Source organism: Schistocerca cancellata, chromosome 1 (genome assembly GCF_023864275.1).
Source record: "Schistocerca cancellata isolate TAMUIC-IGC-003103 chromosome 1, iqSchCanc2.1, whole genome shotgun sequence".
NCBI lineage: Eukaryota > Metazoa > Arthropoda > Insecta > Orthoptera > Acrididae > Schistocerca > Schistocerca cancellata.
The window spans coordinates 489271648-489296848 of record NC_064626.1 but is presented as its reverse complement, the minus strand read 5'-3'; the positions used below and the strand labels follow the sequence as shown (position 1 = coordinate 489296848).

The window sequence follows — 25201 nt, the reverse complement described above, 5'->3', positions numbered from 1 at the left end:
CCGCACTTTTTCTCGCAATTCACACTGAATGGTGCACACAAAGCGGGTTTACCTGCACTATAGCTTTTTCAGGCGATAGCGTTTCCGAGTGCCGCCGGCTGGAGGGTCTAGTTCCGGGAGAAACGCTCACGTGACGCTGAACAGGGCTCCAGCGGCTGAGTATAAACGCGTCTGCCTCTGCGGCCGCCGGGGACGACGAGATGGCGGCCAACGCTGGGACGCTGCTGCTGGCTTCTGCGCTCTGCCTGGCGGCTGCGAATGGGGTGCTCTCGCAGCTTGCTGGCCGCTACGTAAGTCAAGAGTTAAGATAAGTGCGTAGGCTTCCGCGGCCTGAGGCAGTTGGACAAAAGTTTTCTGAGTGTCGCACCGCGCCATATGTAAGAAACTACAGTGGAGAAGGCAACGTTTCGGCCACGTTTGTAGTGGCCACTGTTGGGATAGATTCAGAAGGAGACCACTGTAACCGTGGCCGAAACGACGTTTTTTACATTATGACTAGGTACGACACTCAGAAACCTGTTATGCCACGTCAAAAGTTGTTTGAAAAACCGCTAGTGTACTGTGAAACTTTCACCACTGTGGACCCACACTAGCCCCAAGAATTGTGTCGAAAACGGGTTGTTCAAATGTAAAACAATCAGGCATTTCTAAATGCTTACTTCAAAACTCGCATTGGGGCCAGTATGTTGATTTCATTACTCAAATGGTTCGAATGGCTCTGAGCACTATGAGACTTAACATCTGAGGTCATTAGTCCCCTAGAACTTAGAACAACTTAAACCTAAGGACATCACATACATCCATGCCCGAGGCAGGATTCGAACCTGCGACGGCAGTGGTCGCCAAGTTCCAGACTGAAGCGCCTAGAACCGCTCGGCCACAACGGCCGGCATTTCGTTATTATTCTAAGAAAAAGAAAGAAACGAACAACTGAAAAAATCTTAAAGCTGATTCTTCCATTAAACACACACCGGGTCTTTATAATTAAAGTACATAATTCCATCTACTCACGGGCTGCAATTATCGTACAGCAGTGAAAATTGTTTGATTTGTTGATGCGTTAACGCAGAACCGATTTACGTCGGAAAACAAATTAGTTCCAATTGCGGCCACCAGCGCTATACACTGCTAGTATGATGGTATAACATCAAGTCTGTCATTTGACAAGCCAGAAAGTGAGTGAACGATATGGTAATCAAGAAGAGAGACCGTGCACTATTACTGTAAAGTCTTCTACACTACTGGCCATTAAAATTGCTACACCAAGAAGAAATGCAGAAGAAAAACGGGTATTCATTGGACAAATATATTATACGATAGCTGATACGTGATTACATTTTCACGCAGTTTGGGTGCATTCATCCTGAGTAATCAGTACCCAGAACAACCATCTCTGGCCGTAATAACGGCCTTGATATGCCTGGGTATTGAGTCAAACAGAGCTAGGATGGCGTGTACAGGTACAGCTGCCCATGCAGCTTCAACACGATACCACAATTCATCAAGAGTAGTGACTGGCGAATGGTGACGAGCCAGTTGCACGGCCACCATTGACCAGATGTTTTCAGTTGGTGAGAGATCTGGAGAATGTGCTGGCCAGGGCAGCAGTCGAACATTTTTTGTATCCAAAAAGACCTGTACAGGACCTGAAACATGTGGTCGTGCATTATCCTGCTGAAATGTAGGGTGTCGCAGGGATCGAATGAAGGGTAGAGCCAAGGGTCGTAACATATCTGAAATTTTACGTCCACTGTTCAAAGTGCCGTCAATGCGAACAAGCGGTGACCGAGATGTGTAACCAATGCACCCCACACCATCACGCCGGGTGATACGCCAGTATGGTGATGACGAATACACGCTTCCAATGTGCGTTCACCGCGATGTCGTTAAACACGGATGCGACCATCATGATGCTGTAAACAGAACCTGGATTCACCAGCAAAAAATGACGTTTTGCCGTTCTTGCACCCAGGTTCGTCGTTGAGTACACTATCGCAGGCGCTCCTGTGTGTGATACAGCGTCAAGGATAACCGCAGCCATGGTCTCCGAGCTGATAGTCCATGCTGCTGCAAACGTCGTCGAACTGTTGGTGAAGATGGTTGTTGTCTTGCAAACGTCCCTATCTCAGGGATCGAGACGCGGCTGCTCGATCCGTTACAGCCATGCGGATAAGATGTCTGTCATCTCGACTGCTAGTGATACCAGGCCGTTGGAATCCAGCACGGCGTTCCGTATTACCTTCCTGAACCCACCGATTCCATATTCTGCTAACAGTCATTGGATCTCGACCAACGCCAGCAGCAATGTCGCGATACGATAAACCGTAATCGCGATATTCTACAATCCGACCTTTATCAAAGTCGGAAACGTGATGGTATGCATTTGTCCTCCTTATGCGAGGTATCACAACAACGTTTCACCAGGCAACGCCGGTCAACTGCTGTGTGCGTATGAGAAATCGGTTGGAAAGTTTCCCCATGTCAGCACGTTGTAGGTGTCGCCACCGCCGCCTACCTTGTGTGAATGCTCTGAAAAGCTAATCATTTGCATATCACAGCATCTTCCTTCTGTCGGTTAAATTTCGCGTCTGTAGCACGTCACCTTCGTGGTGTAGCAATTTTAATGGCCAGTAATGTATAAACGACAGCAATTGTTGTGCTGCATTGAGAGAGTCAGAGGAGAGGCTCAATATCATTAAACGGTTTACAGTAGATAATAATGAAGTTCGAGAATACGGATGAGCTTGGTTTGACACCTGGAAGAGGAAGGCGTCCTATCACGGTGGAAGTTATTGACGAGGTTGCTACTGCTGAAACTGATCATGCAGCACGTGACCCGAGTAGTGCTAGTGCTCGTGCGGTGTCACGACAATAATCCATCCAATGTTCAACAGTATGGGAAGTTCTGCGGTCTGTTTCATACTGTACCCACATGAGATCCAGATGGTGCAGGAACTGAAACCTCAAGATCCGCAGAAACTTTCTAAATTTGCTCTTTGGTTTCTGGCACGGACTGAAGTTGATGACATACGGGCGGAAAATATTCTATGCAGTGACGAGGCACATTTTATAGTGCAGGATGCAGTGAATACACAAAATTGCCGAATTTGGGGCGAATTTGGGGTAGTGTTAAACCAGGCGTTATGCACGAAGACCATTTCCACTCTCCGTATATGACTGTGTGGTGTGGATGTACAAGAGCCTTTATTGTCTTTCTTCATTGAAGAGGATACACCCAGAGAACCTATTCGATGTTACGTGACGTCTCCACGTAATCGAGACCTCCTCGTAAAAATGTGATTCGTGCCTTGGAAGAGCACAACTGTATGGAAACTACTGTTTTTATACGAGATATAACAACACACACGTAGCTTGCTTATTAAAAGATCTTCACGCAACCTTCTAGAAACGTGTCCTCTCCAGAGGTTTTCCAGACGCATGCCGCAAGATCAGCTGATCCAAATCCATGCGACTTTTGGCTCTGGGGATTTGCAGAAGAATTTCGTCACTAGTATCACGTTCTTTTTCTACCTGATCTGCAGACCAGTGTATAGGAACACGTTGCTCAGATTCCACCGGACCTGCTGCGAGCAGCTGTTGATACTTCGCTTCACGGGTCTTGTCGACATCTCCGGTGCTTATATTAAAAAACTGTGTAAGTGGAGAACAACAATAAAAGCAACATTATACGTTTCTCGCTTGTTTGACCTTTCCTAGCCTCGTCCCGTTTGTAATCCACACCATGTGGAAGGGTTCTGTACGTCTTTCTTGCACTCAAAGCGCCAGATTTGCACCTGGTGGCCAAACCTGGAACTAATGGTGTTTCCAGCGTAAATTGGTTCCGGATTCACGCATCAGAATTCCTACCCAGTTTCGCTGCCATACGGTAACCACAGGCCACACTGGACCACTGTGGGTAGCTGTGCTTTCATTATAACCAAACGGTTTATATTTATTTCATAGAATTTTCACGTCGCCCTCGTTGCAGGGAAGCGTGGTCAGACTGCGTTGCCACGCATTACCATTTTACTCGCACACTGAACTTGGAGGCTTAAGCGGTCCCTTGACTATCAATAATACTGTTCAATTTATTGACGTTTGGCTGCAGCAAGCGAAGTGGTATTGCGTAAACTTTTTGTCAAATCAAAGGCGAATACAGTCACCAGTTGTTAATGTGGGTCTTGGGCTGGCTTTACGCTTGCCTAAGGAAAAATGAGGAAACGTGGGTGGATGAAGGAGTCGTTCTAATACTTCTAACATGAACCTGCATTTCGAAGTCATTTCCACTTCACAACGCGTACTTTACAACCCATCAAATAATCAGTTTAGCATACGAGATAGAGCTGAGAAATATGCACAAGATGGTTGTAATTAAACTTTCGCTACTTGAGCCTGTGTAGACTTAAAATTATTTACGGTATGGTTACCCAACCTTATAGGAATGGTGTTCAGACTGTGGGCTGCAGGATTAGCATGTTAGTAATTTTAGTGCCGTGACCTACGTTAGTTGTCGATATAGGTACGGCGATGTGGGGTTGAAACACAGGCGTCAGTGTGCATTTTTATTGCAGACATCAACATGGGTGGGGGACAAGGTGGCCAGGGCTTTGTTAGTGAACCTGTTTTATCAAAACTACAGCAATAGTGCTGCTACTCTTCGCGAGCATCGACATATTAAGGAAATACGGAGACTTCCACTTACCTTACCGGGGTTGAAGTACATGACTGTGAAGTTCGAATGAGACGTTTCGAGCAGCAGCAGAGCAAACTGTAGTGCGGTTCCAGGTTGTCATGGATGCAGATGTTCGTCGCATTGAGCAACATTTGTAACCTGGAGCATATACATGTTATGTAGTTAACAAACGTTACTCTCTCTTGTGGAAATTAAAATGTGTTTCTTTCAATTGTTTATTCGATTTTTCTGTTTCGCACGTGCTCGCAAACGTTTTCAAAAAGTTGCATTATCCTACGGTCACTCGTTTTTCATGGGAGCTGTCTCAGGTAGTGGAAGTTTAATCGTAACTATCCTGTAAATATGACGAAAGAACATACAGCCTAAGCAGCTTCAACAATCAAAATCTTATTTTAGTACTACCTCTGATACATTGTCCTCAGGAGCCAAATAAACTGGTACACACGCCTAATATCGTGTAGGGTCCCCGTGAGCACGCAGAAGTGCCGCAACGCGACGTGGCATGGACTCGGTTAATGTCTGAAGTAGTTCTGGAGGCGACTGACACCATGAATCTTGTAGGGCTGTCCACAAATGCGTAGGAGTACGAGGGGCTGGAGATCTCTTCTAAGCAGCATGTTGCAAGGCATCCCAGATATGCTCAATAATCTTCACGTCTGGGGAGTTTGGGGACCAGAAGAGGTGTTTAAACTCATAAGATTGTTCCTGGAGCGAATCTGTAGCAATTCTGGAAGTTTAGGGTATCGCATTGTCCTGCTGAAATTGGCCAGGTCCGGCGGAATGCTCGTTGGACATGAATCAGACAGGAGGCTTACGTACGTGTCACCTGTCAAGAGTTGTATCTAGACGTATCAGGGGTTCCATAACACCCCAACTGCACACGCCCCAAACCATTACAGAGCCTCCTCCAGCTTGAATAGTCCGTTGCTGACATGCAGGGTCCATGGATTCATGAGGTTGTCTCCAGTCCGCTCGATATAAATTGAAACGAGACTCGTCCAACCAGGCAACATGTTTCCATTCATCAACAGTCCAATGTCGGTGTTGACGGACCGAGGCGAGGCGTAAAGCTTTGTGTCGTGCAGTCATCATGTTGGGTCTTCGGCTACGAAAGCCCATATCGATGATGTTTCGTTGAATGGTTTGCACGCCGACACTTTTTCATGGCCCAGCACTGAAATCTGCAGCAATTTTGCGGAAGGATTGCACTCCTGTCACTTTGAACGATTCTCTTCAGTCGTCGTTGGTCCCGTTCTTGCAGGATATTTTTCCGGCCGCAGCGATATCGGAGATTTGATGTTTTATCGGATTTCTGACATTCACGGTACGCTCGTGAAATGGTCGTACGGGAAGATCCCCACTTCAGCGCTACCTCGGAGATGCTGTCTCCCATCGCTCGTGCGCCGACTATAACACCCGTTCAAACTCACTTAAATCTTGACAACCTGCCATTGTAGCAGCAGTAACCGATCTAACAACTGCGCCGGGCACTTTTTGTCTTATATAGGCGTTGCCGACCGCAGTGCCGAATTATGCCTGTTTACATATCTCTGTATTTGAATATACATTCCTATACCAGTTTCTTTGTCGCTTCAGTGTAGTTACGCATCCACTGGAGACAGTGCAACAAACAGCCCTGTAGCGGTTACACGGCTAACCATAAACATATTAGGCTTGTGCACTTTCTTGGTTAGTTGCAGTACAGCGTGGAGTAGGCCTTCTACGATGTTTGGTGTGTGTGTGTGTGTGTGTATGTGTGTGTGTGTGTAATGTTATGTGACTTAACTGCTAAGGTCATCAGTCCCTAAGCTTACACACTACTTAACCTAAATTATCCTAAGGACAAACACACTCACCCATGCCCGAGGGTGGACTCGAACCTCCGCCGGGACCAGCCGCACAATCCATGACTGCAGCGCCTAAGACCGCTCGGCTAATCCCGCGCGGCCGATGTTTGGTAATAAGCGATAGCTACTACGTGTGACAGAGGGGTACAAGTTTTGTTTCCATCGAACTTCAAGCGGTGAAGTACAGCGATGGTTATACTGTAAAAACACATGAAAGCATGTCTTAAGAGTTATGTATCAGGTGCGACTCTTGAAAAGAACACTTTTCACAGTGGGAATGAAAATGTGTGATACGGATCTCGATTGTCTCAGTATTCATAGAGGTACGCAACTCGGGTACCTCGTAAATTGCACAAGTTTAGGATATTGTTTTTCGTCCCCACCGAGCCAATCTTCTGACAAACTGCCAGGGCCTGAAGTGATATTTTTTCAATGAAACATGGTGCCAAGAACCCCTACACGCTGAGCCGTATCGTAACATGTATCAAGCTGAAGATACATCTCAATGTGAGTAGACATCCTATAAATGAGTGAATGATGAGAATAACAACGTGGCACGTAAGTTTGCCGTTTTTTTGGGCTTACGAGATCAGTATTCGCAATAGGACTGGTCGTTTTCTGAAGGAACAAGATGTGAAATGTGTTCTTCAAACACTGTATGAGATTAAGACCCTTTTAGGGTCGGTAAATGGTAGCTTTGTTTTGCCTATGGCGAGTGTCTATCAAACCCCTATAGTTGTGGCCTGTCATACTTGGGTCAATCCATTTGAGCCATGCAGTACCGTTGTACAGAGAGTAGTCGTCACATACGCGCACAACAGCCGGGAAAATCTGCAATTGTCTTTGTACAATCATGATACGGAATGCAGCAATCCCCAGATGCTGGCACGCACTTCCATTTACAGAGATAATGTAATTGTAGTACCTGTTGAGAGTAATCGAGCAAGTGACCCTACAAACAGAGACACAGTGTATGTGCTTGAAAGCCTGATCTCTGCCTGGTTATATAACAGTGGGACATAGTCAATGCTAACTGCTCACATCTTGTTGGTTAATGTTTCGCTATAAGTAACGTCTGTAGTTAGACAACTCTGGTTGTGTGATCGCGCTGGTTGCTTAAGATGTGTGCTGTCTTTCTTCATTCGCCGCCGTTTGGTTTTAAAATCGGTGAAACTTGTCCACCGAAGGTTTATTTTAGAATCCACAGTGTCGCATTTGTGCCTAGAAAGCAACGGGAGTTTACTTCTACAAGAATTCGCTGCATTTACGTAAGTTACTTGAACTTTCCAAACGCCAGCAGAAGCTCAAGTCTCAGAATAAAATAGTTGTGAGTGTCGATTGCTTAGATGTCGATATCATGAAAGCAAAAAAAAATTATATCGTTAAGTTGGAATTAATTAGAACAATGATAAGAATAAAATAATCAGAAAGTGTTGAAACATCAAAGTCTAGATGATTCTTTTTCATACAAGAATCTTGATTTGTTTCGTTCCAGGTTACGGGTCACAGCAACTTCAATGAATCGTTGGCTACCTGCAACGAGACATATCCGATTTCATTAGGTAAGCTTGTGTATTATGAAGCGTAGTAACATATAAATTTGACCTACTTGCTGGGATTGCATTATTTCGCTCACCGACTGCCACTGTTCCTTGGAGGTAATTGCAGCTCATTGGAAGCAGCGCGCACCATATTTCTGACGGACGTAGGAACACCCGGAACGAGATGTCAGGTTTTTGTTTCGATACCGTGCAAGGAAATTATCTACTTCAGAGGGAACTCCCCTCAGAGGACGCTGGAGGCCTTTTCCTTATTTTCTTCATATTGTATGACTGTAACCGTGGTTTCGATGTTAAACCGCGGACTACGTCTGTATGGTGAGATCTTTTTCGATCATATCTTCGCTTCCAACATATATTTCTTCAACGTTTAATAGTATACGGTGGAAAAAAAAATGAGACCGCAGCAGAAAGTTTTCATACCTTTTATAGCTTCTGGTGCATTGCTAATTGGCAAAGGTGCTTGACCCAGTGGAATAACACATTCCGATGCTTGTAGTTGTTTGAACGCTGCGATAGAGTAACACCGACAGTATAACATCGTCCATGTATTCAGTTCTAACTCAGCTTCTTCCTTCTCTTCATCAACTGCAGTGCCACCATCTTTTGTAATACCGTTTACTCGATGCAGTCGTAAACTCCCAGCTTCTTTTTATTGTTCGCCATTATAACATGCCGTGCTTTCCCAGGATAGTTTTTATCACAGTATGGCCAAAATAGCCCACCATTAGTGTCATCTTCCTGCTTTCAGAGCAAATTTTTGATTTAATCTACTCTAACGCTAGCGCATAATTGATGCTGACTATCCATGAAGTCAACAGCAGGCGTCATCCACTATGACATTCTTTGGGATGAATGTCCTTAACGTCGATTCATAGGGATCCATGTTTATTACTGGGAGTGATGATTACAAGAAGGATGGAGTTTTGGAAACGGCACATTGTTAACCTACTAATGTTATAGCTTTTCCACATTTTGCTACAAACTTCCCAGCATTTTTAATGTCATCTGAATTTTCATTTCTAACCTGGGGGTATTATTGTGAAGGAAGACTTCACGTTAATGCTCCGTTATCATGGAAATCATTAGCAGTAGTTCAGTTGGGAATACGGGGGCGTGCAGGAAAGTAATCCCGCCGAATTTTTTATATGAATACTTTTAAACCTTTTTAAATAAAACAAAGTTTATTAATATTACACATTTTATTCTTCATGTCTACCTAGTTATTTCTCGACATAGTCACCTTGGCAGCGAAAACATTCCCCCCAAGGAGATACTAGTCTGTTGATACCATCACTGAAGAATTTTTGACTTTGAGGACCGAGCAACAATCTCACCTAAGCTTGCACCGCTTCAACGTTATCAGAGTGAAGTCTGGAAAAGATGAAAATCGAATGGGACCAAGTCGGGACTGTATGGAAGATTATCGACGACAGTGAACGCAAGGCGTCAGATTGATGAAGATGTCGCAGCGGTCGTGTATGGTCTCCCACTGCCATACTGAAGCAGAGGTTGCTCCATGTGCGAACGAACTCGTCGAATTCGAAACTCGATTGCAACACGCCGTGTCTCACGCACCGACATAGTTACGTTATGCACTGTCACCTTACAAGCCCTCTAGAGGCAGAGGGCTGCAAACAAATATACATGAAGACAAAGATGCACAATATTGATAAAATTTTTTCATTTTCAAAGATTTAAGGAGTTTTCACATTAAAAATCCGGAGGTATTACTTTTCAGCACACCCTGGTAATTTGGGCAGAATGTGGTCATGGTCTTCTTAATGGATCAAACCGACATTTGTCTTAACTGATTTAGGGAGACAAAGTACGCTACTGGTCATTAAAATTCCTACACCACGAAGATGACGTGCTACAGACGCGAAATTTAACAGACAGGAAGAACATGCTGTGATATGCAAATGATTAGCTTTTCAGACCATTCACAAAAGGTTGGCGCCGGTGGCGACACCTACAACGTGCTGACATGAGGAAAGTTTCCAACCGATTTCTCATACACAAACAGCAGTTGACCGTCTTTGCCTAGTGAAACGTTGTTGTGATGCCTCGTGTAAGGAGGAGAAGTGCGTACCATCACGTTTCCGACGTTGATAAAGATCGGATTGCAGCCTATTGCGATTGCGGTTATTCGTATCGCAACATTGTTGCTCACGTTGGTCGAGATCCAATGAATGTTAGCAGAATATGGAATCGGTGGGTTCAGGAGGGTAATACGGAACGCCGTATCAGTAGCAGTCGAGATGACAGACATCTTATTCGCATGGCTGTAACGGATTGTGCAGCCACGTCTCGATCCCTGAGTCAACAGATGGGGACGTTTAGAAGACGACAACCATCTGCCCGAACAGTTCAACGAAGTTTGCAGCAGCATGGACTATCAGCTTGGAGACCATGTCTGCGGTTACCCTTGACGCTGTATCACAGACAGGAGCACCTGCGATGGTGTACTCAACGACGAAGCTGGGTGCACGAATGGCAAAACGTCATTTTTTCGGATGAATCCAGGTTCTGTTTACAGCATCATGATGGTCTCATCCGTGTTTGGCGACATCGCGGTGAACGCACATTGGAAGCGTGTATTCGTCATAGCCATACTGGCGTATCACCAGGCGTGATGGTATGGGGTGGCATTGGTTTCACGTCTCGGTCACCTCTTGTTCGCATTGACGGCACTTTGAACAGTAAACGTTACATTTCAGATGTGTTACGACCCGTGGCTCTACCCTTCATTCGATCCCTGCGAAACCGTACATTTCAGCAGGATAATGCACTACCGCATGTTGCAGGTCCTGTACGGGCCTTTCTGGATACAGAAAAAGTTCGACTGCTCTGCATTTCTTCTTGGTGTAGCAATTTTAATGGCCAGTAGTGTACTAAGGTAACAGGATTCGATATTCGGTGAGTGGTTAATACCTGTTGAAACAGAATCAGGACCATTTGAATCTTTACTACTAAAAGGATAACTATTAAGTGTATATGACTGGTAATTCTAGTGTTTAGTGCTGTATTCTGCTGCTCACGGTGAAATCGGGAAAAATAAGATGCAAAGCCGGTACTAGCATGTACCGAAATTATCTCTAACAGCGCCAGGGGATTGTCCGACGCAAAAATCATTGTTACCAGCATCCAGCGTGTAATAGATTTGAATGTATCCGTTGACAATGGTAATCTGTCTAGTTACCGGTTGCTCACGACCGGTTTAATTCCTAAGTGACACAAGCCGCCGCTTGGGCGGCAAATCGAGAGGTGCGCTAGGGTGAATCACAGAAGCGGAAACTGACACGGGTGGTGTACAAGGGAAAATGGGGGAGGGGGCAAAAAATGATAAGTCACTTGAGTGTAAAAAATTTTTCGGGGGAAGGGGGCAAAAAATGATAAGTCACTCTAGTGGAAAAATGTTTTCGATCCAGGCTTATAGGTGCTGGGGTTCACCATGGATTCACCCCTTGGCTTCCAAATACTGTTAATTCGAATCTTGCAACGTGAGGTCGAGTGCGAACGTTATTATCCTAAGCTTCTTCACTTTACATTTGTCGAAATTATGTCATGTCTACTTACAGTAGAGTGCTGATAATCACTCTACTTACAGTTTTCCTGACAGCAAGAGACATCTACATAGTGTACATCTAGATGACGTCTCTGTAGTTCACACTTCAGAGCATGGCAGAGGGTTCTTCGCACCAGCTTCAGACTATTTCTCTGCCTTCCCACTCTGTAGTAGCCCGTGAAAAAAATTAACACTTAAATCTTTCTGTACGAGCTTTGATTTCTCTAATTTTATTACCTTGGTCATTTCTTCCTGTGTAGGTTGACGACAATAAAATATTTTTACATTCAGGTGAGAAAGCTGGCAACTGACATTTCGTGAGAAGATCTCGTCGGAAATAAAAACGGCTTTGTTTTAACGATTGCCAAACAGGCCGGCTTATCCTATCCGTGTTACTCTCTCCTCTATTTCGCGATAATACAAAACGAGCTGCCGTTCCTTGAATTTTTTCGATGTCCTCCGTCAATTCTACGTGGTAAATACCTCATTCGGCACAGCAATACTCTAGCAGAAGACGAACAAGCGTAGCGTAGGCAGTCTCTTTAGCAGACCTGTTCATCTTGTAAGTGTTTTGCCAATAAAACGTAGTATTTGATTTTCCTTCCCCTCAATGTTATGTACGCGATCGCTCCAACTTAAATTGTTCATAATTATAATTCGTAGCTGTTTATTCGATCTGACAGCTTTAAATTTGTGTGATTTGTCTTGTAACTGAATTTTAATGGTTTTCTTTTTGTGCATATTTGGATGACCCAGTATATTTCCTTACAGAGGGACGATGGTCACTTTGCGTGTCATTCAGATATCGGGTGTAAGTCATTTTGCAATTTTTTTCTTATCTTCTGATGACAAGACAACGGAGACTGCCAATCTTTTGTCTGCCTCTCTTTGTGTACATGTCGAATAGCAATAATGAGAAAATGTGAACTTGTCGATGATTTATTCGGATACTGCTGTAATCTGTGCTTCGATCTAGTGGTAGAAATGTTGTTTAACTATCGGAGTACAGTAATCCGATTCCCTTACTGTATGTAATGGTACTCCCGTTTCGTTCGAACGTTCTTCAGTTTTTCCTGCTCAATTAGGATGATAGGCTTTCATGTAATTAAGGGACCATCTTTAGGAAACATTCATATCATTCTTATGTTACTCTGATTTCTTTTACTCTCTGAGGATGTGCTAAATGCTAACTGACCTATTCGTATTCTAGCTAGCGTTTCTGACTTAATCGGTGACAGTCTCTCTACACTATTGAAGATGTCACGGGTATTTCAACTTCGTACGATATACAAGATGACTAATAAATCGAAAAATCCTTCTTAAATCTCATCTTTTAAACAAGACATAACACCGATTATATACATTTCCTTGGTCATTTAGAAATTTTCCAGACTGGCTAAAATAGTAGTGGACAAACTACACTGTTTTATTGCTCATCAGCACAAATTTTAAATAATATTCTGATCTCTGAAACACATTAAATGAAATTATGATGAAATACACGTAGATATTGCAATTCCGTAGAAGGACTCATCTTGGAAGATACTTTTGTTATATTTCTATATCATTGTTAATATTTCGATTGTTCTTTCTTTGAAGTATTGTTTTTAAATTTGTTTCAGCAACTCTGATTCTGCGTATGTGGAACAATGGCACATTACCGGATGAAACACATGAGAACGCCCGGGTGAGTAAAGTTGTTTGCTACACAGTTTCATTTAAGATAAAAATAAGTGGATTCTCTTGACTAACAGAGGGGAAATTTTTATTCCAGTGCTTTATAGAATGCATGGAACGTCAGAAGGGAACGGTAAGTAGTTTTTTCAGTTTTAAATCTCCCTATAATAAAGTAAGAAAGTGAGAAATGTGGCTGGTCCCCTTCCTTCCCTCAAGAAAGGGATTTGTGCGAAAGGCTGATTAGGAGAATGAAGAGAATGATAGAACATGTGTTAAGAAGTCAGGAAATAACTTCCGTGGTACTAGATGGAGCAACAGAGGGCATGAGCTTTAGGAGAAAATATAGGTTGGAACACACCCAACAAACAACTGAAGTCACTGGGTGCAACTGTTTCTTGTAGATGAAGATGTTAGCCCAGAGGGGGAAATCTTGGCATGCCACGTCAGACCAGTCAGAATCGTGATGAAAAAAGTGTGTTCCTCAGGTGGTATAGGTAAGCCACACACGATTTTAGCCTATGAGGCGATATGTTTATTTTAACAGTGGGCCGATGACTATGTTAGAGCAACAGTTCTACTCCACAAAGAAGAGAGATCTTAAACCTCTCTCCACACCAGCAAAAAATGCTGCTGTAGAAGTTGTGACTCCAGTAAGTACAAATATGAATGAGACAGTACAGGTTTAGGTATATTGACAATGTAAAAATAATTAAAATTATGTACCTTCATATCGTCTCTGATTTAGAAAATTTATCGTGGTATGATGCCCACATGTGTGACAAGGAATAATCAAAGAGTTCCTGAATACGTTTCTGGGGAATATAACATCATATGGGCTCTGGACATTGGAAAACGACTCAGTGACATGTTTGTCACCAGTCCACACTGAACCAGACGGAGCCGAACCTACGTGGCGGGAAGCTCAACACCTGCTGATTTAATTCAACATACAGCCGGACTGCAGAAAAAACTGTATGTTCCGTTACGAAGATGCGTCCAAGAAGTCGGCCATCAAATGGTATAATCACGGTGCTTAGTCTCATATCTGTCTGTCGCTGGGTAAGACACAGTTGTGTTCACTTGACGCACACATGCATAACTTTCGTAGCAGAACGCCATCTGAGAGCCTAAATGTCATGCTATGACAAACCTGTTTCCCAGAGACGAGTCACAATGCTCAATTCCCGTCTTACCACATGCTAATATCGCATTCTTTTGCGTCGACCAGATGTAGTGGCATTTATGTCCGTGTGTGTAGCACATTTAATGTTGTCTTTACATTACTGTAGTCATAAATTAACCTACAGCATTAAATTTAAGAGTTCCTGTGAATACGCCCTTCAGTGCAGTGAAGGAGTTGCCCAACAGAAAGTTCTGTAATTGAGTCTTAAACTTCACTGCATTACCTGCATGAAATTTAATGTGCTCTCATAGAATGCTGAGTGGATATATATCTCACACCAGTTTGAATAAGTGGTAACCTCCTTAAGTCTTATAGAACTTGTTTTTGATCATAGAGTTAAATTCATGGTTTTCACTTTTTTGTGAAAACAAAAATATTGGTAATGACATTGAACACAAACAATATACAGACAGTCAATTATCACACCCACCCACCCACACACACACACCCACACACACACACACACACACACACACACACACACACACACACACACACCTACACACACACACACACACACACGGTATTAGACTGTGTTTGCTATACAGGGTGGTCCGTTGATCGTGACAGGGCCAAATATCTCACGAAATAAGCGTCAAACGTAAAAACTACAAAGAACGAAACTTATCTAGCTTGAAGGGGGAGACCAGATGGCGCCATGGTTGGCCCGCTAGATGCCGCTGCTATAGGTCAAACGGATATCAACTGCGTTTTTTTTAAAATTGGAATCCCCAGTTTTTGTTACATATTCTTGTAGTACGTAAAGAAATATGAATGTTTTACTTGGAGCACTTTTCTCGCTTTGTGATAGATGGCGCTGTAATAGTCACAGACATATGGCTCACAATTTTAGACGAACCGTTGGTAACAGGTAGGTTTTTAAAATTAAAATACAGAACGTAGGTACGTTTGAACATTTTATTTCGATTGTTCCAGTGTGATACATGTACCTTCGTGAACTTACCATTTCTGAGAACGCATGCTGTTACAGCGTGATTATCTGTAAATACAACATTAATGCAATAAATGCTCAAAATGATGTCCATCAACCTCAATGCATTTGGCAATTTGTGTAACGACATTCCTCTCAACAGCGAGGAGTTCGCCTTCCGTAATGTTCGCACATGCCTTGACAATGCGCTGACGCAAGTTGTCAGGCGTTGTCGGTGGATCACGATAGCAAATATCCTTCAACTTTCCCCACAGAAAGAAATCCAGGGACACCAGATCCGATGAACGTGCGTGCCATGGTATGGTGCTTCGACGACCAATCCACCTACCATGAAATATGCTATTCAATACCGCTTCAACCTCACGCGAGCTATGTGCCGGACATCCATCATGTTGGAAGTACATTGCCATTCTGTCATGCAGTGAAACATCTTGCAGTAACATCGGTAGAACATTACGTGGGAAATCAGCATACATTGCACCATTTAGATTGCCATCGATAAAATGGGGCCAATTATCCTTCCTCCCAGAATGCCGCACCGTCCATTAACCTGCCAAGGTCGCTGATGTTCCACTTGTCGCAGCCATCGTGGATTTTCCGTTGCCCAATAGTGCATATTATGCCGGTTTACGTTACAGCTGTTGGTGAATGACGCTTCGTCGCTAAATAGAACGCGTAAAAAAAATATCTGTCATCGTCCCGTAATTTCTCTTGTGCCCAGTGGCAGAACTGTACACGACGTTCAAAGTCGTCGCCATGCAATTCCTGGTGCATAGAAATGTGGCACAGGTGCAATCGATGTTGATGTAGCATTCTCAACACCGACGTTTTTGAGATTCCTGATTACCGCGCCATTTGTCTGCTACTGATGTGCGGTTTAGCAGCTACTGATGTGCGACAGCAGCTAAAACACATACTTGGCCATCATCATTTGTTGCAGGTCGTGGTTGACGTTTCACATGTGGCTGAACACTTCCTGTTTCCTTAAATAACGTAACTATCCGGCGAACGGTCCGGAAACTTGGATGATGTCGTCCAGGATACCGAGCAGCATACATAGCACACGCCCGTTGGGCATTTTGATCACAATAGCCATACATCCCAATTGATAAACGGTCCATTTTAACACGGGTAGTGTATCACGAAGCAAATACCGTCCGCACTGCGGAATGTTACGTGATACCACGTACTTATATGTTTGTGACTATTACAGCGTCATCTATCACAAAGCGATAAAAGTAGTCCAACTAAAACATTCATTTTCTTTACGTACTACACGAATATGTAACAAAAAATTAGGGTTCCTATTTAAATAAAACGCAGTTTATATCCGTTTGACCTATGGCAACGCCATCTTCCGGGCCAACCATAGCGCCATCTGGTTTCCCCCTTCATGCTAGACGAGTTTCGTTTTTTGTAGTATTTTCGTCAGATGATTATTTCGTGAGATAGTTGGCCCGGTCACGATCAATGGACTACCCTGCATACCGTAAAAACGGTCTAATATCTCTCGTGCTGGAACTGTTGAATGCGCTGGGCAACGGTCTTGCTGAAACTGCATACGTTGCTGAACATCGAGGGCAATATCCTACATTACTATTGGTACTTTCTGTTCTATAAATGTTCGATGTTTTTTCCCATTCAACGTGCTGTTGATAAATACGGACCAGTGAGTTTGTACCCTATGATGCCACACCGTACGTTAACTGACCGAGTATGTTGATGGTCAACTTGCCGTGAACAGTGCGGATTGTCTTGCACTCCAGTAATGCATGTTATGCCCGTTAACACTACCAAGCTTTGTCGATGTAGACTCATCGGAAAATAGGACCTCAGTAAAGAACTTGGGGCTCGTCTGCATTTGTTGACTTGCCTTTTCACAAAACACTGCCTGGTTGTAGAAATCGACACCATGAAGTTCTTGATGCACTGCCGCTTGTGTGCACTGCTGATGGTACAGCCATCTCATTATCTTCTACTGCAATGAGTTTGCTTGGTTTTCTTTTGCTGGTCTGTACGCTGCCATCAGACATGAAGGCGTTCATAACCTTATAAAAGAGCGAACGAGAGCGGGCTTTCTCTTAAAAACGCGTCTGTTCTCCAAACTAAGTAAGTGTGCAGACAAAAAACACTGCGCAGGTATTGAAATGTTTAGAGCTTCTATGTCATGATGCGTCATAATTCGCTACATGCTCACGATGGCGCGTAAAGTAGTTTCCTGTTCGATATGTCAGAGAAATAGAACATTACGAATGGGGTTTCGAATCAGAAGTTATGAAATACTGGCCTGTCCGAATTTCACAGCATGTATGTGGGGTCACACATGCCATTGGATATTCAAGTGCCATTGAGTAGCATGTCGTAAATTACGATTGTGTACCCATTTCTATTCCTCCGATTACAGCGCCATCTGTGACCAAACAAAGGAAATACTTCATACAAAACATGTGTAGATTTTGCGGTTGAATCGTAATCTGCAATACAAAGAGGGGGTTCCCATTGAAGATTTCAAAGCTGGCTCCTGTCCCCAACGTGCATGGGGTGATGAGGGGATCGAGTGTGGTATCATTGGATGTCCCCCTCCAAATTGGAACTATAACTTTTCTTGATTTGATGTGTAGTTTTCGAGATATTTCAATGTCTTCAGTTGTGTGTGTGTGTGTGTGTGTGTGTGTGTGTGTGTGTGTGTGGTTTTTTTCTGCCCCTAACATGTAGGTTGTCCTGCACAATAGGTGCAATGTTTTGCATTACTATCGGTCTGCTTTACCGACCTGTTTTGCAGGGGCTACACGTGCAGTTGGGCATGGCTGGGGGAAGGCTGATTGTGAGACGGATAGAGGAGTGCATGAACAGAGAGGGGGGCAGTAGGGGATGGATAAGGAAAGAGAGGGCACCTATTTGTGATTATATTCAGCACAATAACTTCTTGATGTACCACATATAGAAAGTGGCACATCATAACATTCTTGCCCGTGCTCCTTTATAATCCCTGCCATCGCAATTGTGTAAATTAGAGACTTCCGAATGCGGAGCACATCACATATAATTGACAGGTTGCTCTGCATCTACAATAGGTCTCGTATACACTTTCTTGTTTATCACATCTGTGGTTTAGATTAATTATGTGAGATAAGATTTACCATGTCTTTTGATTAACGGACCTGAAGAAACTGTAGAATGTATTGGAACCTGTAATGATTATAAACACAATAGTGAATATAAACATGATCTCCTTCCAGAGGCCCATCAGGGCTTACCAACCACCGTGTCATCCTCTGTCAATGACGTCATTGGATGCAATGCGGAGGGCATGGGTTCAGCAGACTGCTCTCCCAGTCATTTTCAGTTTTTGTGGCCTGGAGCTGCTACCACTCACTGGTCACGTAGCTCCTCAACCACTAGGCTCAAATAAAAATCAATAAAATAATTCGACAAAGTTCTCGCTGATATCTTGTCAAGCTTTCATAAGCGAGTATTCATCTCAAACACGCTTTGGTGGAAACAAGAAGTAATACAATGTGGGTAGCGTTTATAAATGTGTAATGAATTGTGTTGCATGTACCATTATGAAGTGACTGATTCAGTGGCTAATCTTTCTTTAGGTAATGTCATAGGTGAACATAGCTGTACTATAGGCAAGATGAGGACCAGAATTTCGTCCAAACTTATCAGAAACGAAGTATGATATCGACAGTATGATCATCCAAAAGATGACACTTAGATAGTTCATAAGACTGTAAAATGCTGCTGTTATTTCACGCCGTTGTGAGTTTCATTAGTACAGACTGCATAACCGACTGGTACCAATAAAAACAAGATGCCCTTAATTTCTACGAATATCGTTGTTATTTCATTTCTCCATTCATCTTTAGTCAATTTTGACAGCCACCATGATATCCTGATTACAGGAGAATATTTTCACTTATGAAATATGGTAGAAACAATTTTTCATGTGGAAGTTCCTGATATACATTCATGCACAGGTAAACACCGATGGCACATGGAACACAACGGTTGCAGAGCAGATTGAGATCGACATCTCCATGGCGCGTGGCGAAAACCACACGGAGGACATCAGGAAGATCATGGAGGAGTGCACTACAATGAGTACGTATTATTAATACGGTAACAATGCTAATCTGTTAATTTCAGCATCAGTACTCACATGTACGTGTGATGACCGTCCAAAACAGGTATCCAAGTGGTCTCCTTTATTCTTCAGCCTGTAGACATGCGTTTTCGTGGAATTTGATAGGTTCGTTATTGAGTATCTGTTCCTTTGATTACTGATTTGTAAATTGTCTCTTCCTCGAATAACATATTGTTGATTATGATGTACGTTAGGATCCTGGTAAGGATCTTTTAACAGTTTAATTAATTTTTTTTTATATGCTGGTCAGTATTTTTCATTTCTCTACGCGACACTTATGAAACTTACTTTCATCATATCTCACTGCTTTATTCTTCTTACTGCTGTTGCAGAGATATAACCCAGAGTGATTTTTTTTTTGAGTGATCAGTTTTGTGATTGGTTTGATGCGGCTGCCACGAATACCTCTCCTGTGGCAACCTCTCCATCTTAGAGTAGCACTTGCAATTATTTGCTGGAAGTATTCCAATCTCTGTCTTCCTCTACAGGTTTTGTCCTCTACAACTTTCTCTAGTGTAGTGGAAGTCGTTCCCTGATGTCTTAACAGATGCCCAATCATCCTGTTCCTTCTCCTTGTAAGTGTTTTCCACATTTTCCTATCCTCTTCGATTCTGCGCAGAACCTAATCATTCCTTATCTTATTGGTCTAATAACTACCAACATTCCTCTGTGGCACCACACCCCCAATGCTTCGATTCTCTTCTGTTCGGTTTTCCCATGGTCCATGTTTCACTACCATATATGCCATTCTCCAGCCGTGTATTCTCTGAAATTTCTTCCTCAAATTAAGGGCTATGTTTGATACTAGCAGATTTCTCTTGTCCAGGAATGTCCTCTTTGCCATTGATAACCAGCTTTTTATATCCTCCTTTCGTCATCTGCCGTTTGTTATTTTACTGCCTAGGTTGCAGACTTCCTTAATTTCATCTACTTCGTGACCATCAACCCCGATGTTAAGATTCTTGGCGTTCTCATTTTTGCTACTGCTCATTACTTCCGTTAGTCTTCGATTTACTCTTAATCCATACACTGCGCTCATTAGAATGTTCGTTCCATTCAGCAGATCATGTAATCCCTCTTTACTTTCACTCAGGATAGCAATGTCATCAGCGAATCGTATCATTGATTCCCCTTCACCTTGTATTTTTATCCCACTCCTGAACCCTTCTTTTATTACCACCATTGCGTCCTTGATGTACAGGTTGAACAGCAGGAACGAGAGACTACATCCTTGTCTTACACACTTTTTAATCCGAGCACCTCGTTCTTGGTCGTCCACTGTTGTTATTCCCTCTTGGATCTTGTACTTATTTTATATTATCCGTATCTCCCTATAGCTTACCCCGATTTTTCTCAGAATTTCTAACATCTTACACCATTTTACATTGTCGAAAACTGTTTCCAGGTCGACAAATCCAATGAACGTATCTTGATTTTTCTTTAGTCTTGCTTCTATTATCAGCCGCAACGTCGGAATTGTCTCTCTGGTGCCTTTACTTTCCTTAAAGCCAAACTGATGTCATCTAACACATCCTCAGTTTTCTTTTCCATTCTTTTGTATATTATCCTTGTCAGTAACTTGGATGCATAAGCTGTTTAGCTGACTGTGCGATAATTCTCGCACTTGTCAGCTCTAGCAGTCTTCGGAACTGCGTGGATGATATTTTTCCGAAAGTCAGAAGATATGTCGCCAGACTCATACATTCTACTCACCAACGTGTATAATCGTTTTGTTTTCACTTTTCCCAATGGTTTTAGAAATACTGATGGAATGTTTTCTATCCTATCTCCCTTATTTGATCTGAAGTCCTCCAAAGATCTCTTAAATTCTGATTATAATGCTGGATCCCTCGTCTCTTCTAAATCGACTCCTGTTTCTTGTTCTACCGCATCAGACATCACACAAATCTTCTCCATCCGCTCTCTCCTCTGCATTTAACAGTGTAATTCCCGTTGCACTCTTAATGTTTTCACCCTTGTTTTTTATTTAACCGAAGGTCATTTTGACTTTCCTATATGCTGAGTGAGTCCTTCCGACAATAATTCCTTTTTCGATTTCTTCACATTTCTCAAGCAGCCATTTCGTCTTTGCTTCCCTGCACTTCCTATTTATTTCATTCCTCAGCGATCTGTATTTCTGTATTCTAATATTTCGTCGAACATTTTTGTACTTCCTTCTTTGATCGATCAACTAAAGTATTTCCTCTGTTACCTTTGGTTTCTACGCAGTTACCTTGTTTCTACTTAAGTTTTTCTTTCCGACTTCTGTGATTGCCCTTTTTAGAAATGTCCTGTCCTCTTCAACTTTACTGCCTACTGAGCTATTCCTTATTGCTGTATCTATAGCCTCAGAGAACTTCAGGCGTATCTCGTCATTACTTAGTACTTCTGTATCGCACTTCTTTGCGTATTCTTAAAGTTAAGCCTACTCTTCATCACTACTACGTTGTGGTCTGAGTCTGTATCTGCTCCTAGGTATGCCTTACAATCCAGTATCTGATTTCCGAATCTCTGTCTCACCATTTTGTAATCTACCTAAAATCTTTCCATATTACCCGATTTTCCAAGTATACCTCCTCCTCTTCTCGTTCTTGAAGAGAGTATTTTGTATTAGTAGCTGACATTTATTACAGTCTTTCTCCTCTCTCACTCCTTGTCCCTAGCCCATATTCTCCTGTAACATTTTCTTCTACTCCTTCCCCAGCAACTGCATTCCAGACCGCTATGACTATTAGATTTTCGTCTCCATTTACGTACTGTTCTACCCTTTCTACCCCTTCAACATCCTCATATACTTTGTCTATCTCTTCATCTTCAGCTTGCGATTTCTGCATGTGTACCTGAACTATCGTTGTCCGTGTTCGTTTGCTGTCGATTCTGATAATAACAACCGTATCGCTGAACTGTTCAGAGAAACACACTCTCTGCCCTACCTTCCTATTCATAACGAATCTTATTCACGTTATACCATTTTCTGCTGTTGTTGATAGTATCCTACAATCATCCGGCCAAAAATCGTTGTCTTCTTTCCATTTCACTTCATTGGCCACTATCATATCTAGAATGAGCCTTTGCATTTCCCTTTTCAGATTTTATAACTTCTGTACCGCGTTCAAGCTTCTGACATTCCGCACCCCGACTTGTGAAAAGTTATACTTTCGTTGGTTTTCATCCTTTTCTTCATGGTTACATTCTCTTTCCATCCCCCTCCCGGGGACTATTCCGGAATCTTTTGGCAGTGGAGAGATCAACATGAAACTGCTTCCGTTACAAACTATATATTCTGTGGATAGACGTTATGTGTCTTTAATGCAATGGTTTTTATTGCCTTTTGCATCCTCATGCTGTTGATTATTATTGATTCTTCTGCCTTTTGGGGCACAGTGTATTTGATGACGCTACTTGTAAAGTTATTGGATTGTGTTGGTGTGCACGAACATAGTGTATGTGAGGCACCGGCAGACAGAAAGAGAGAGTAACAGAGGCAAAGGAGAAAATGTCTACTAAATACCCGGTTTCTTCGGTGTACGATAACTTTTGTCTTGAAATACAGAACAATTTTATAATGAAATTTTTTATTAACTGACTACGAAATTCAGATTAAAAACTTCAAGAAGTATATCATGAAGCAGTTTTTTTCATAGCGCCCGGGTTTGAGATCTTCCTGCACTATATATAATTTCCTCCTCTGTATGTCAGAGTTATTGCTATATTATTTTATTATTACTACATTATTTTATTATTAACTATAAGTTTAAGCCAATTTGCATTAAATGTTGCCCCTCTATTTCGCAGCGGGTTCTGGTTCCTGCATGACAGTCTACCTGATAAAGAAATGCATTGACAACAGAATAACTGCCTTACGAGGACCCTTTCAACATTATGAACATGAATGAGGTTACATTGACTTGTCAACCACTGTTATATCCGGCATCAGAAAATTGCTATGTAGTTTCTCAATAAAAAAAATGTAGACAAAAGCATTTTAATGGCTATTTCTGTACTTCTGTAGCAGTATGTGTTATCAATTGATTGGCATGACAATTAATCGTCGTATAATATTATTTGGACTAATAACATATCTTACAGATTATTTAAAGCCTTAACCCTTAAGGTACATTATTGTAATGAAATAACCTACCTATAGCTTCTCTCATGACAATGTCATTAATTTAAAGTGAAAAAGGAAAGAAAACAGTGTGAACCGGAATTGTGAAGTAGATGGGCCTTATACAAGCTTCTCTATTACTCTTTCTTCTTCGTGTTGAAGAGATACGTTAAAAAGATACCATTATAATAATATAAACCTGAAAGTAAACCAATTGATAACACAGTTAGCTCAATGCACTCCTCTGTTATGCTGAATTTAGCTTTAGCACCTAGAACATTTTACGGCATAATCTGTAATTCTAATCCCTAGATTACTGATTTGAGATTTCTTCACTCTGCCTTCATTATCTATACTGTATCTTTAGAAGCTCCACTCCTGACTGCGACTTACCTGCTACAGAACGTATTTTCGTCATGCAACACAAATAGTGATGGTAAGCCTTGGCGGAAATGATCTATTCAACTTGTCCCAGTTACACTCCTGGAAATGGAAAAAAGAACACATTGACACCGGTGTGTCAGACGCACCATACTTGCTCCGGACACTGCGAGAGGGCTGTACAAGCAATGATCACACGCACGGCACAGCGGACACACCAGGAACCGCGGTGTTGGCCGTCGAATGGCGCTAGCTGCGCAGCATTTGTGCACCGCCGCCGTCAGTGTCAGCCAGTTTGCCGTGGCATACGGAGCTCCATCGCAGTCTTTAACACTGGTAGCATGCCGCGACAGCGTGGACGTGAACCGTATGTGCAGTTGACGGACTTTGAGCGAGGGCGTATAGTGGGCATGCGGGAGGCCGGGTGGACGTACCGCCGAATTGCTCAACACGTGGGGCGTGAGGTCTCCACAGTACATCGATGTTGTCGCCAGTGGTCGGCGGAAGGTGCACGTGCCCGTCGACCTGGGACCGAACCGCAGCGACGCACGGATGCACGCCAAGACCGTAGGATCCTACGCAGTGTCGTAGGGGACCGCACCGCCACTTTCCAGCAAATTAGGGACACTGTTGCTCCTGGGGTATCGGCGAGGACCGTTCGCAACCGTCTCCATGAAGCTGGGCTACGGTCCCGCACACCGTTAGGCCGTCTTCCGCTCACGCCCCAACATCGTGCAGCCCGCCTCCAGTGGTGTCGCGACAGGCGTGAATGGAGGGACGAATGGAGACGTGTCGTCTTCAGCGATGAGAGTTGCTTCTGCCTTGGTGCCAATGATGGTCGTATGCGTGTTTGGCGCCGTGCAGGTGAGCGCCACAATCAGGACTGCATACGACCGAGGCACACAGGGCCAACACCCAGCATCATGGTGTGGGGAGCGATCTCCTACACTGGCCGTACACCACTGGTGATCGTTGAGGGGACACTGGATAGTGCACGGTACATCCAAACCGTCATCGAACCCATCGTTCTACCATTCCTAGACCGGCAAGGGAACTTGCTGTTCCAACAGGACAATGCACGTC

The 25201-nt window shown here is 43.1% G+C and overlaps 1 protein-coding gene across 1 annotated transcript; it reads left to right on the top strand.

Moving 5' to 3' along the window:
- The first annotated feature begins 200 nt into the window (after positions 1-200).
- On the top strand, positions 201-23625 carry LOC126177827 (uncharacterized). The gene is made up of 6 exons (XM_049924484.1): positions 201-290; positions 8036-8102; positions 13290-13354; positions 13442-13477; positions 19463-19586; positions 23425-23625. The coding sequence occupies exons 1-6, from the start codon at positions 201-203 to the stop codon at positions 23523-23525; spliced, it is 483 nt and encodes a 160-aa protein (XP_049780441.1). The 3' UTR covers positions 23526-23625.
- Positions 23626-25201: the final 1576 nt, after the last annotated feature.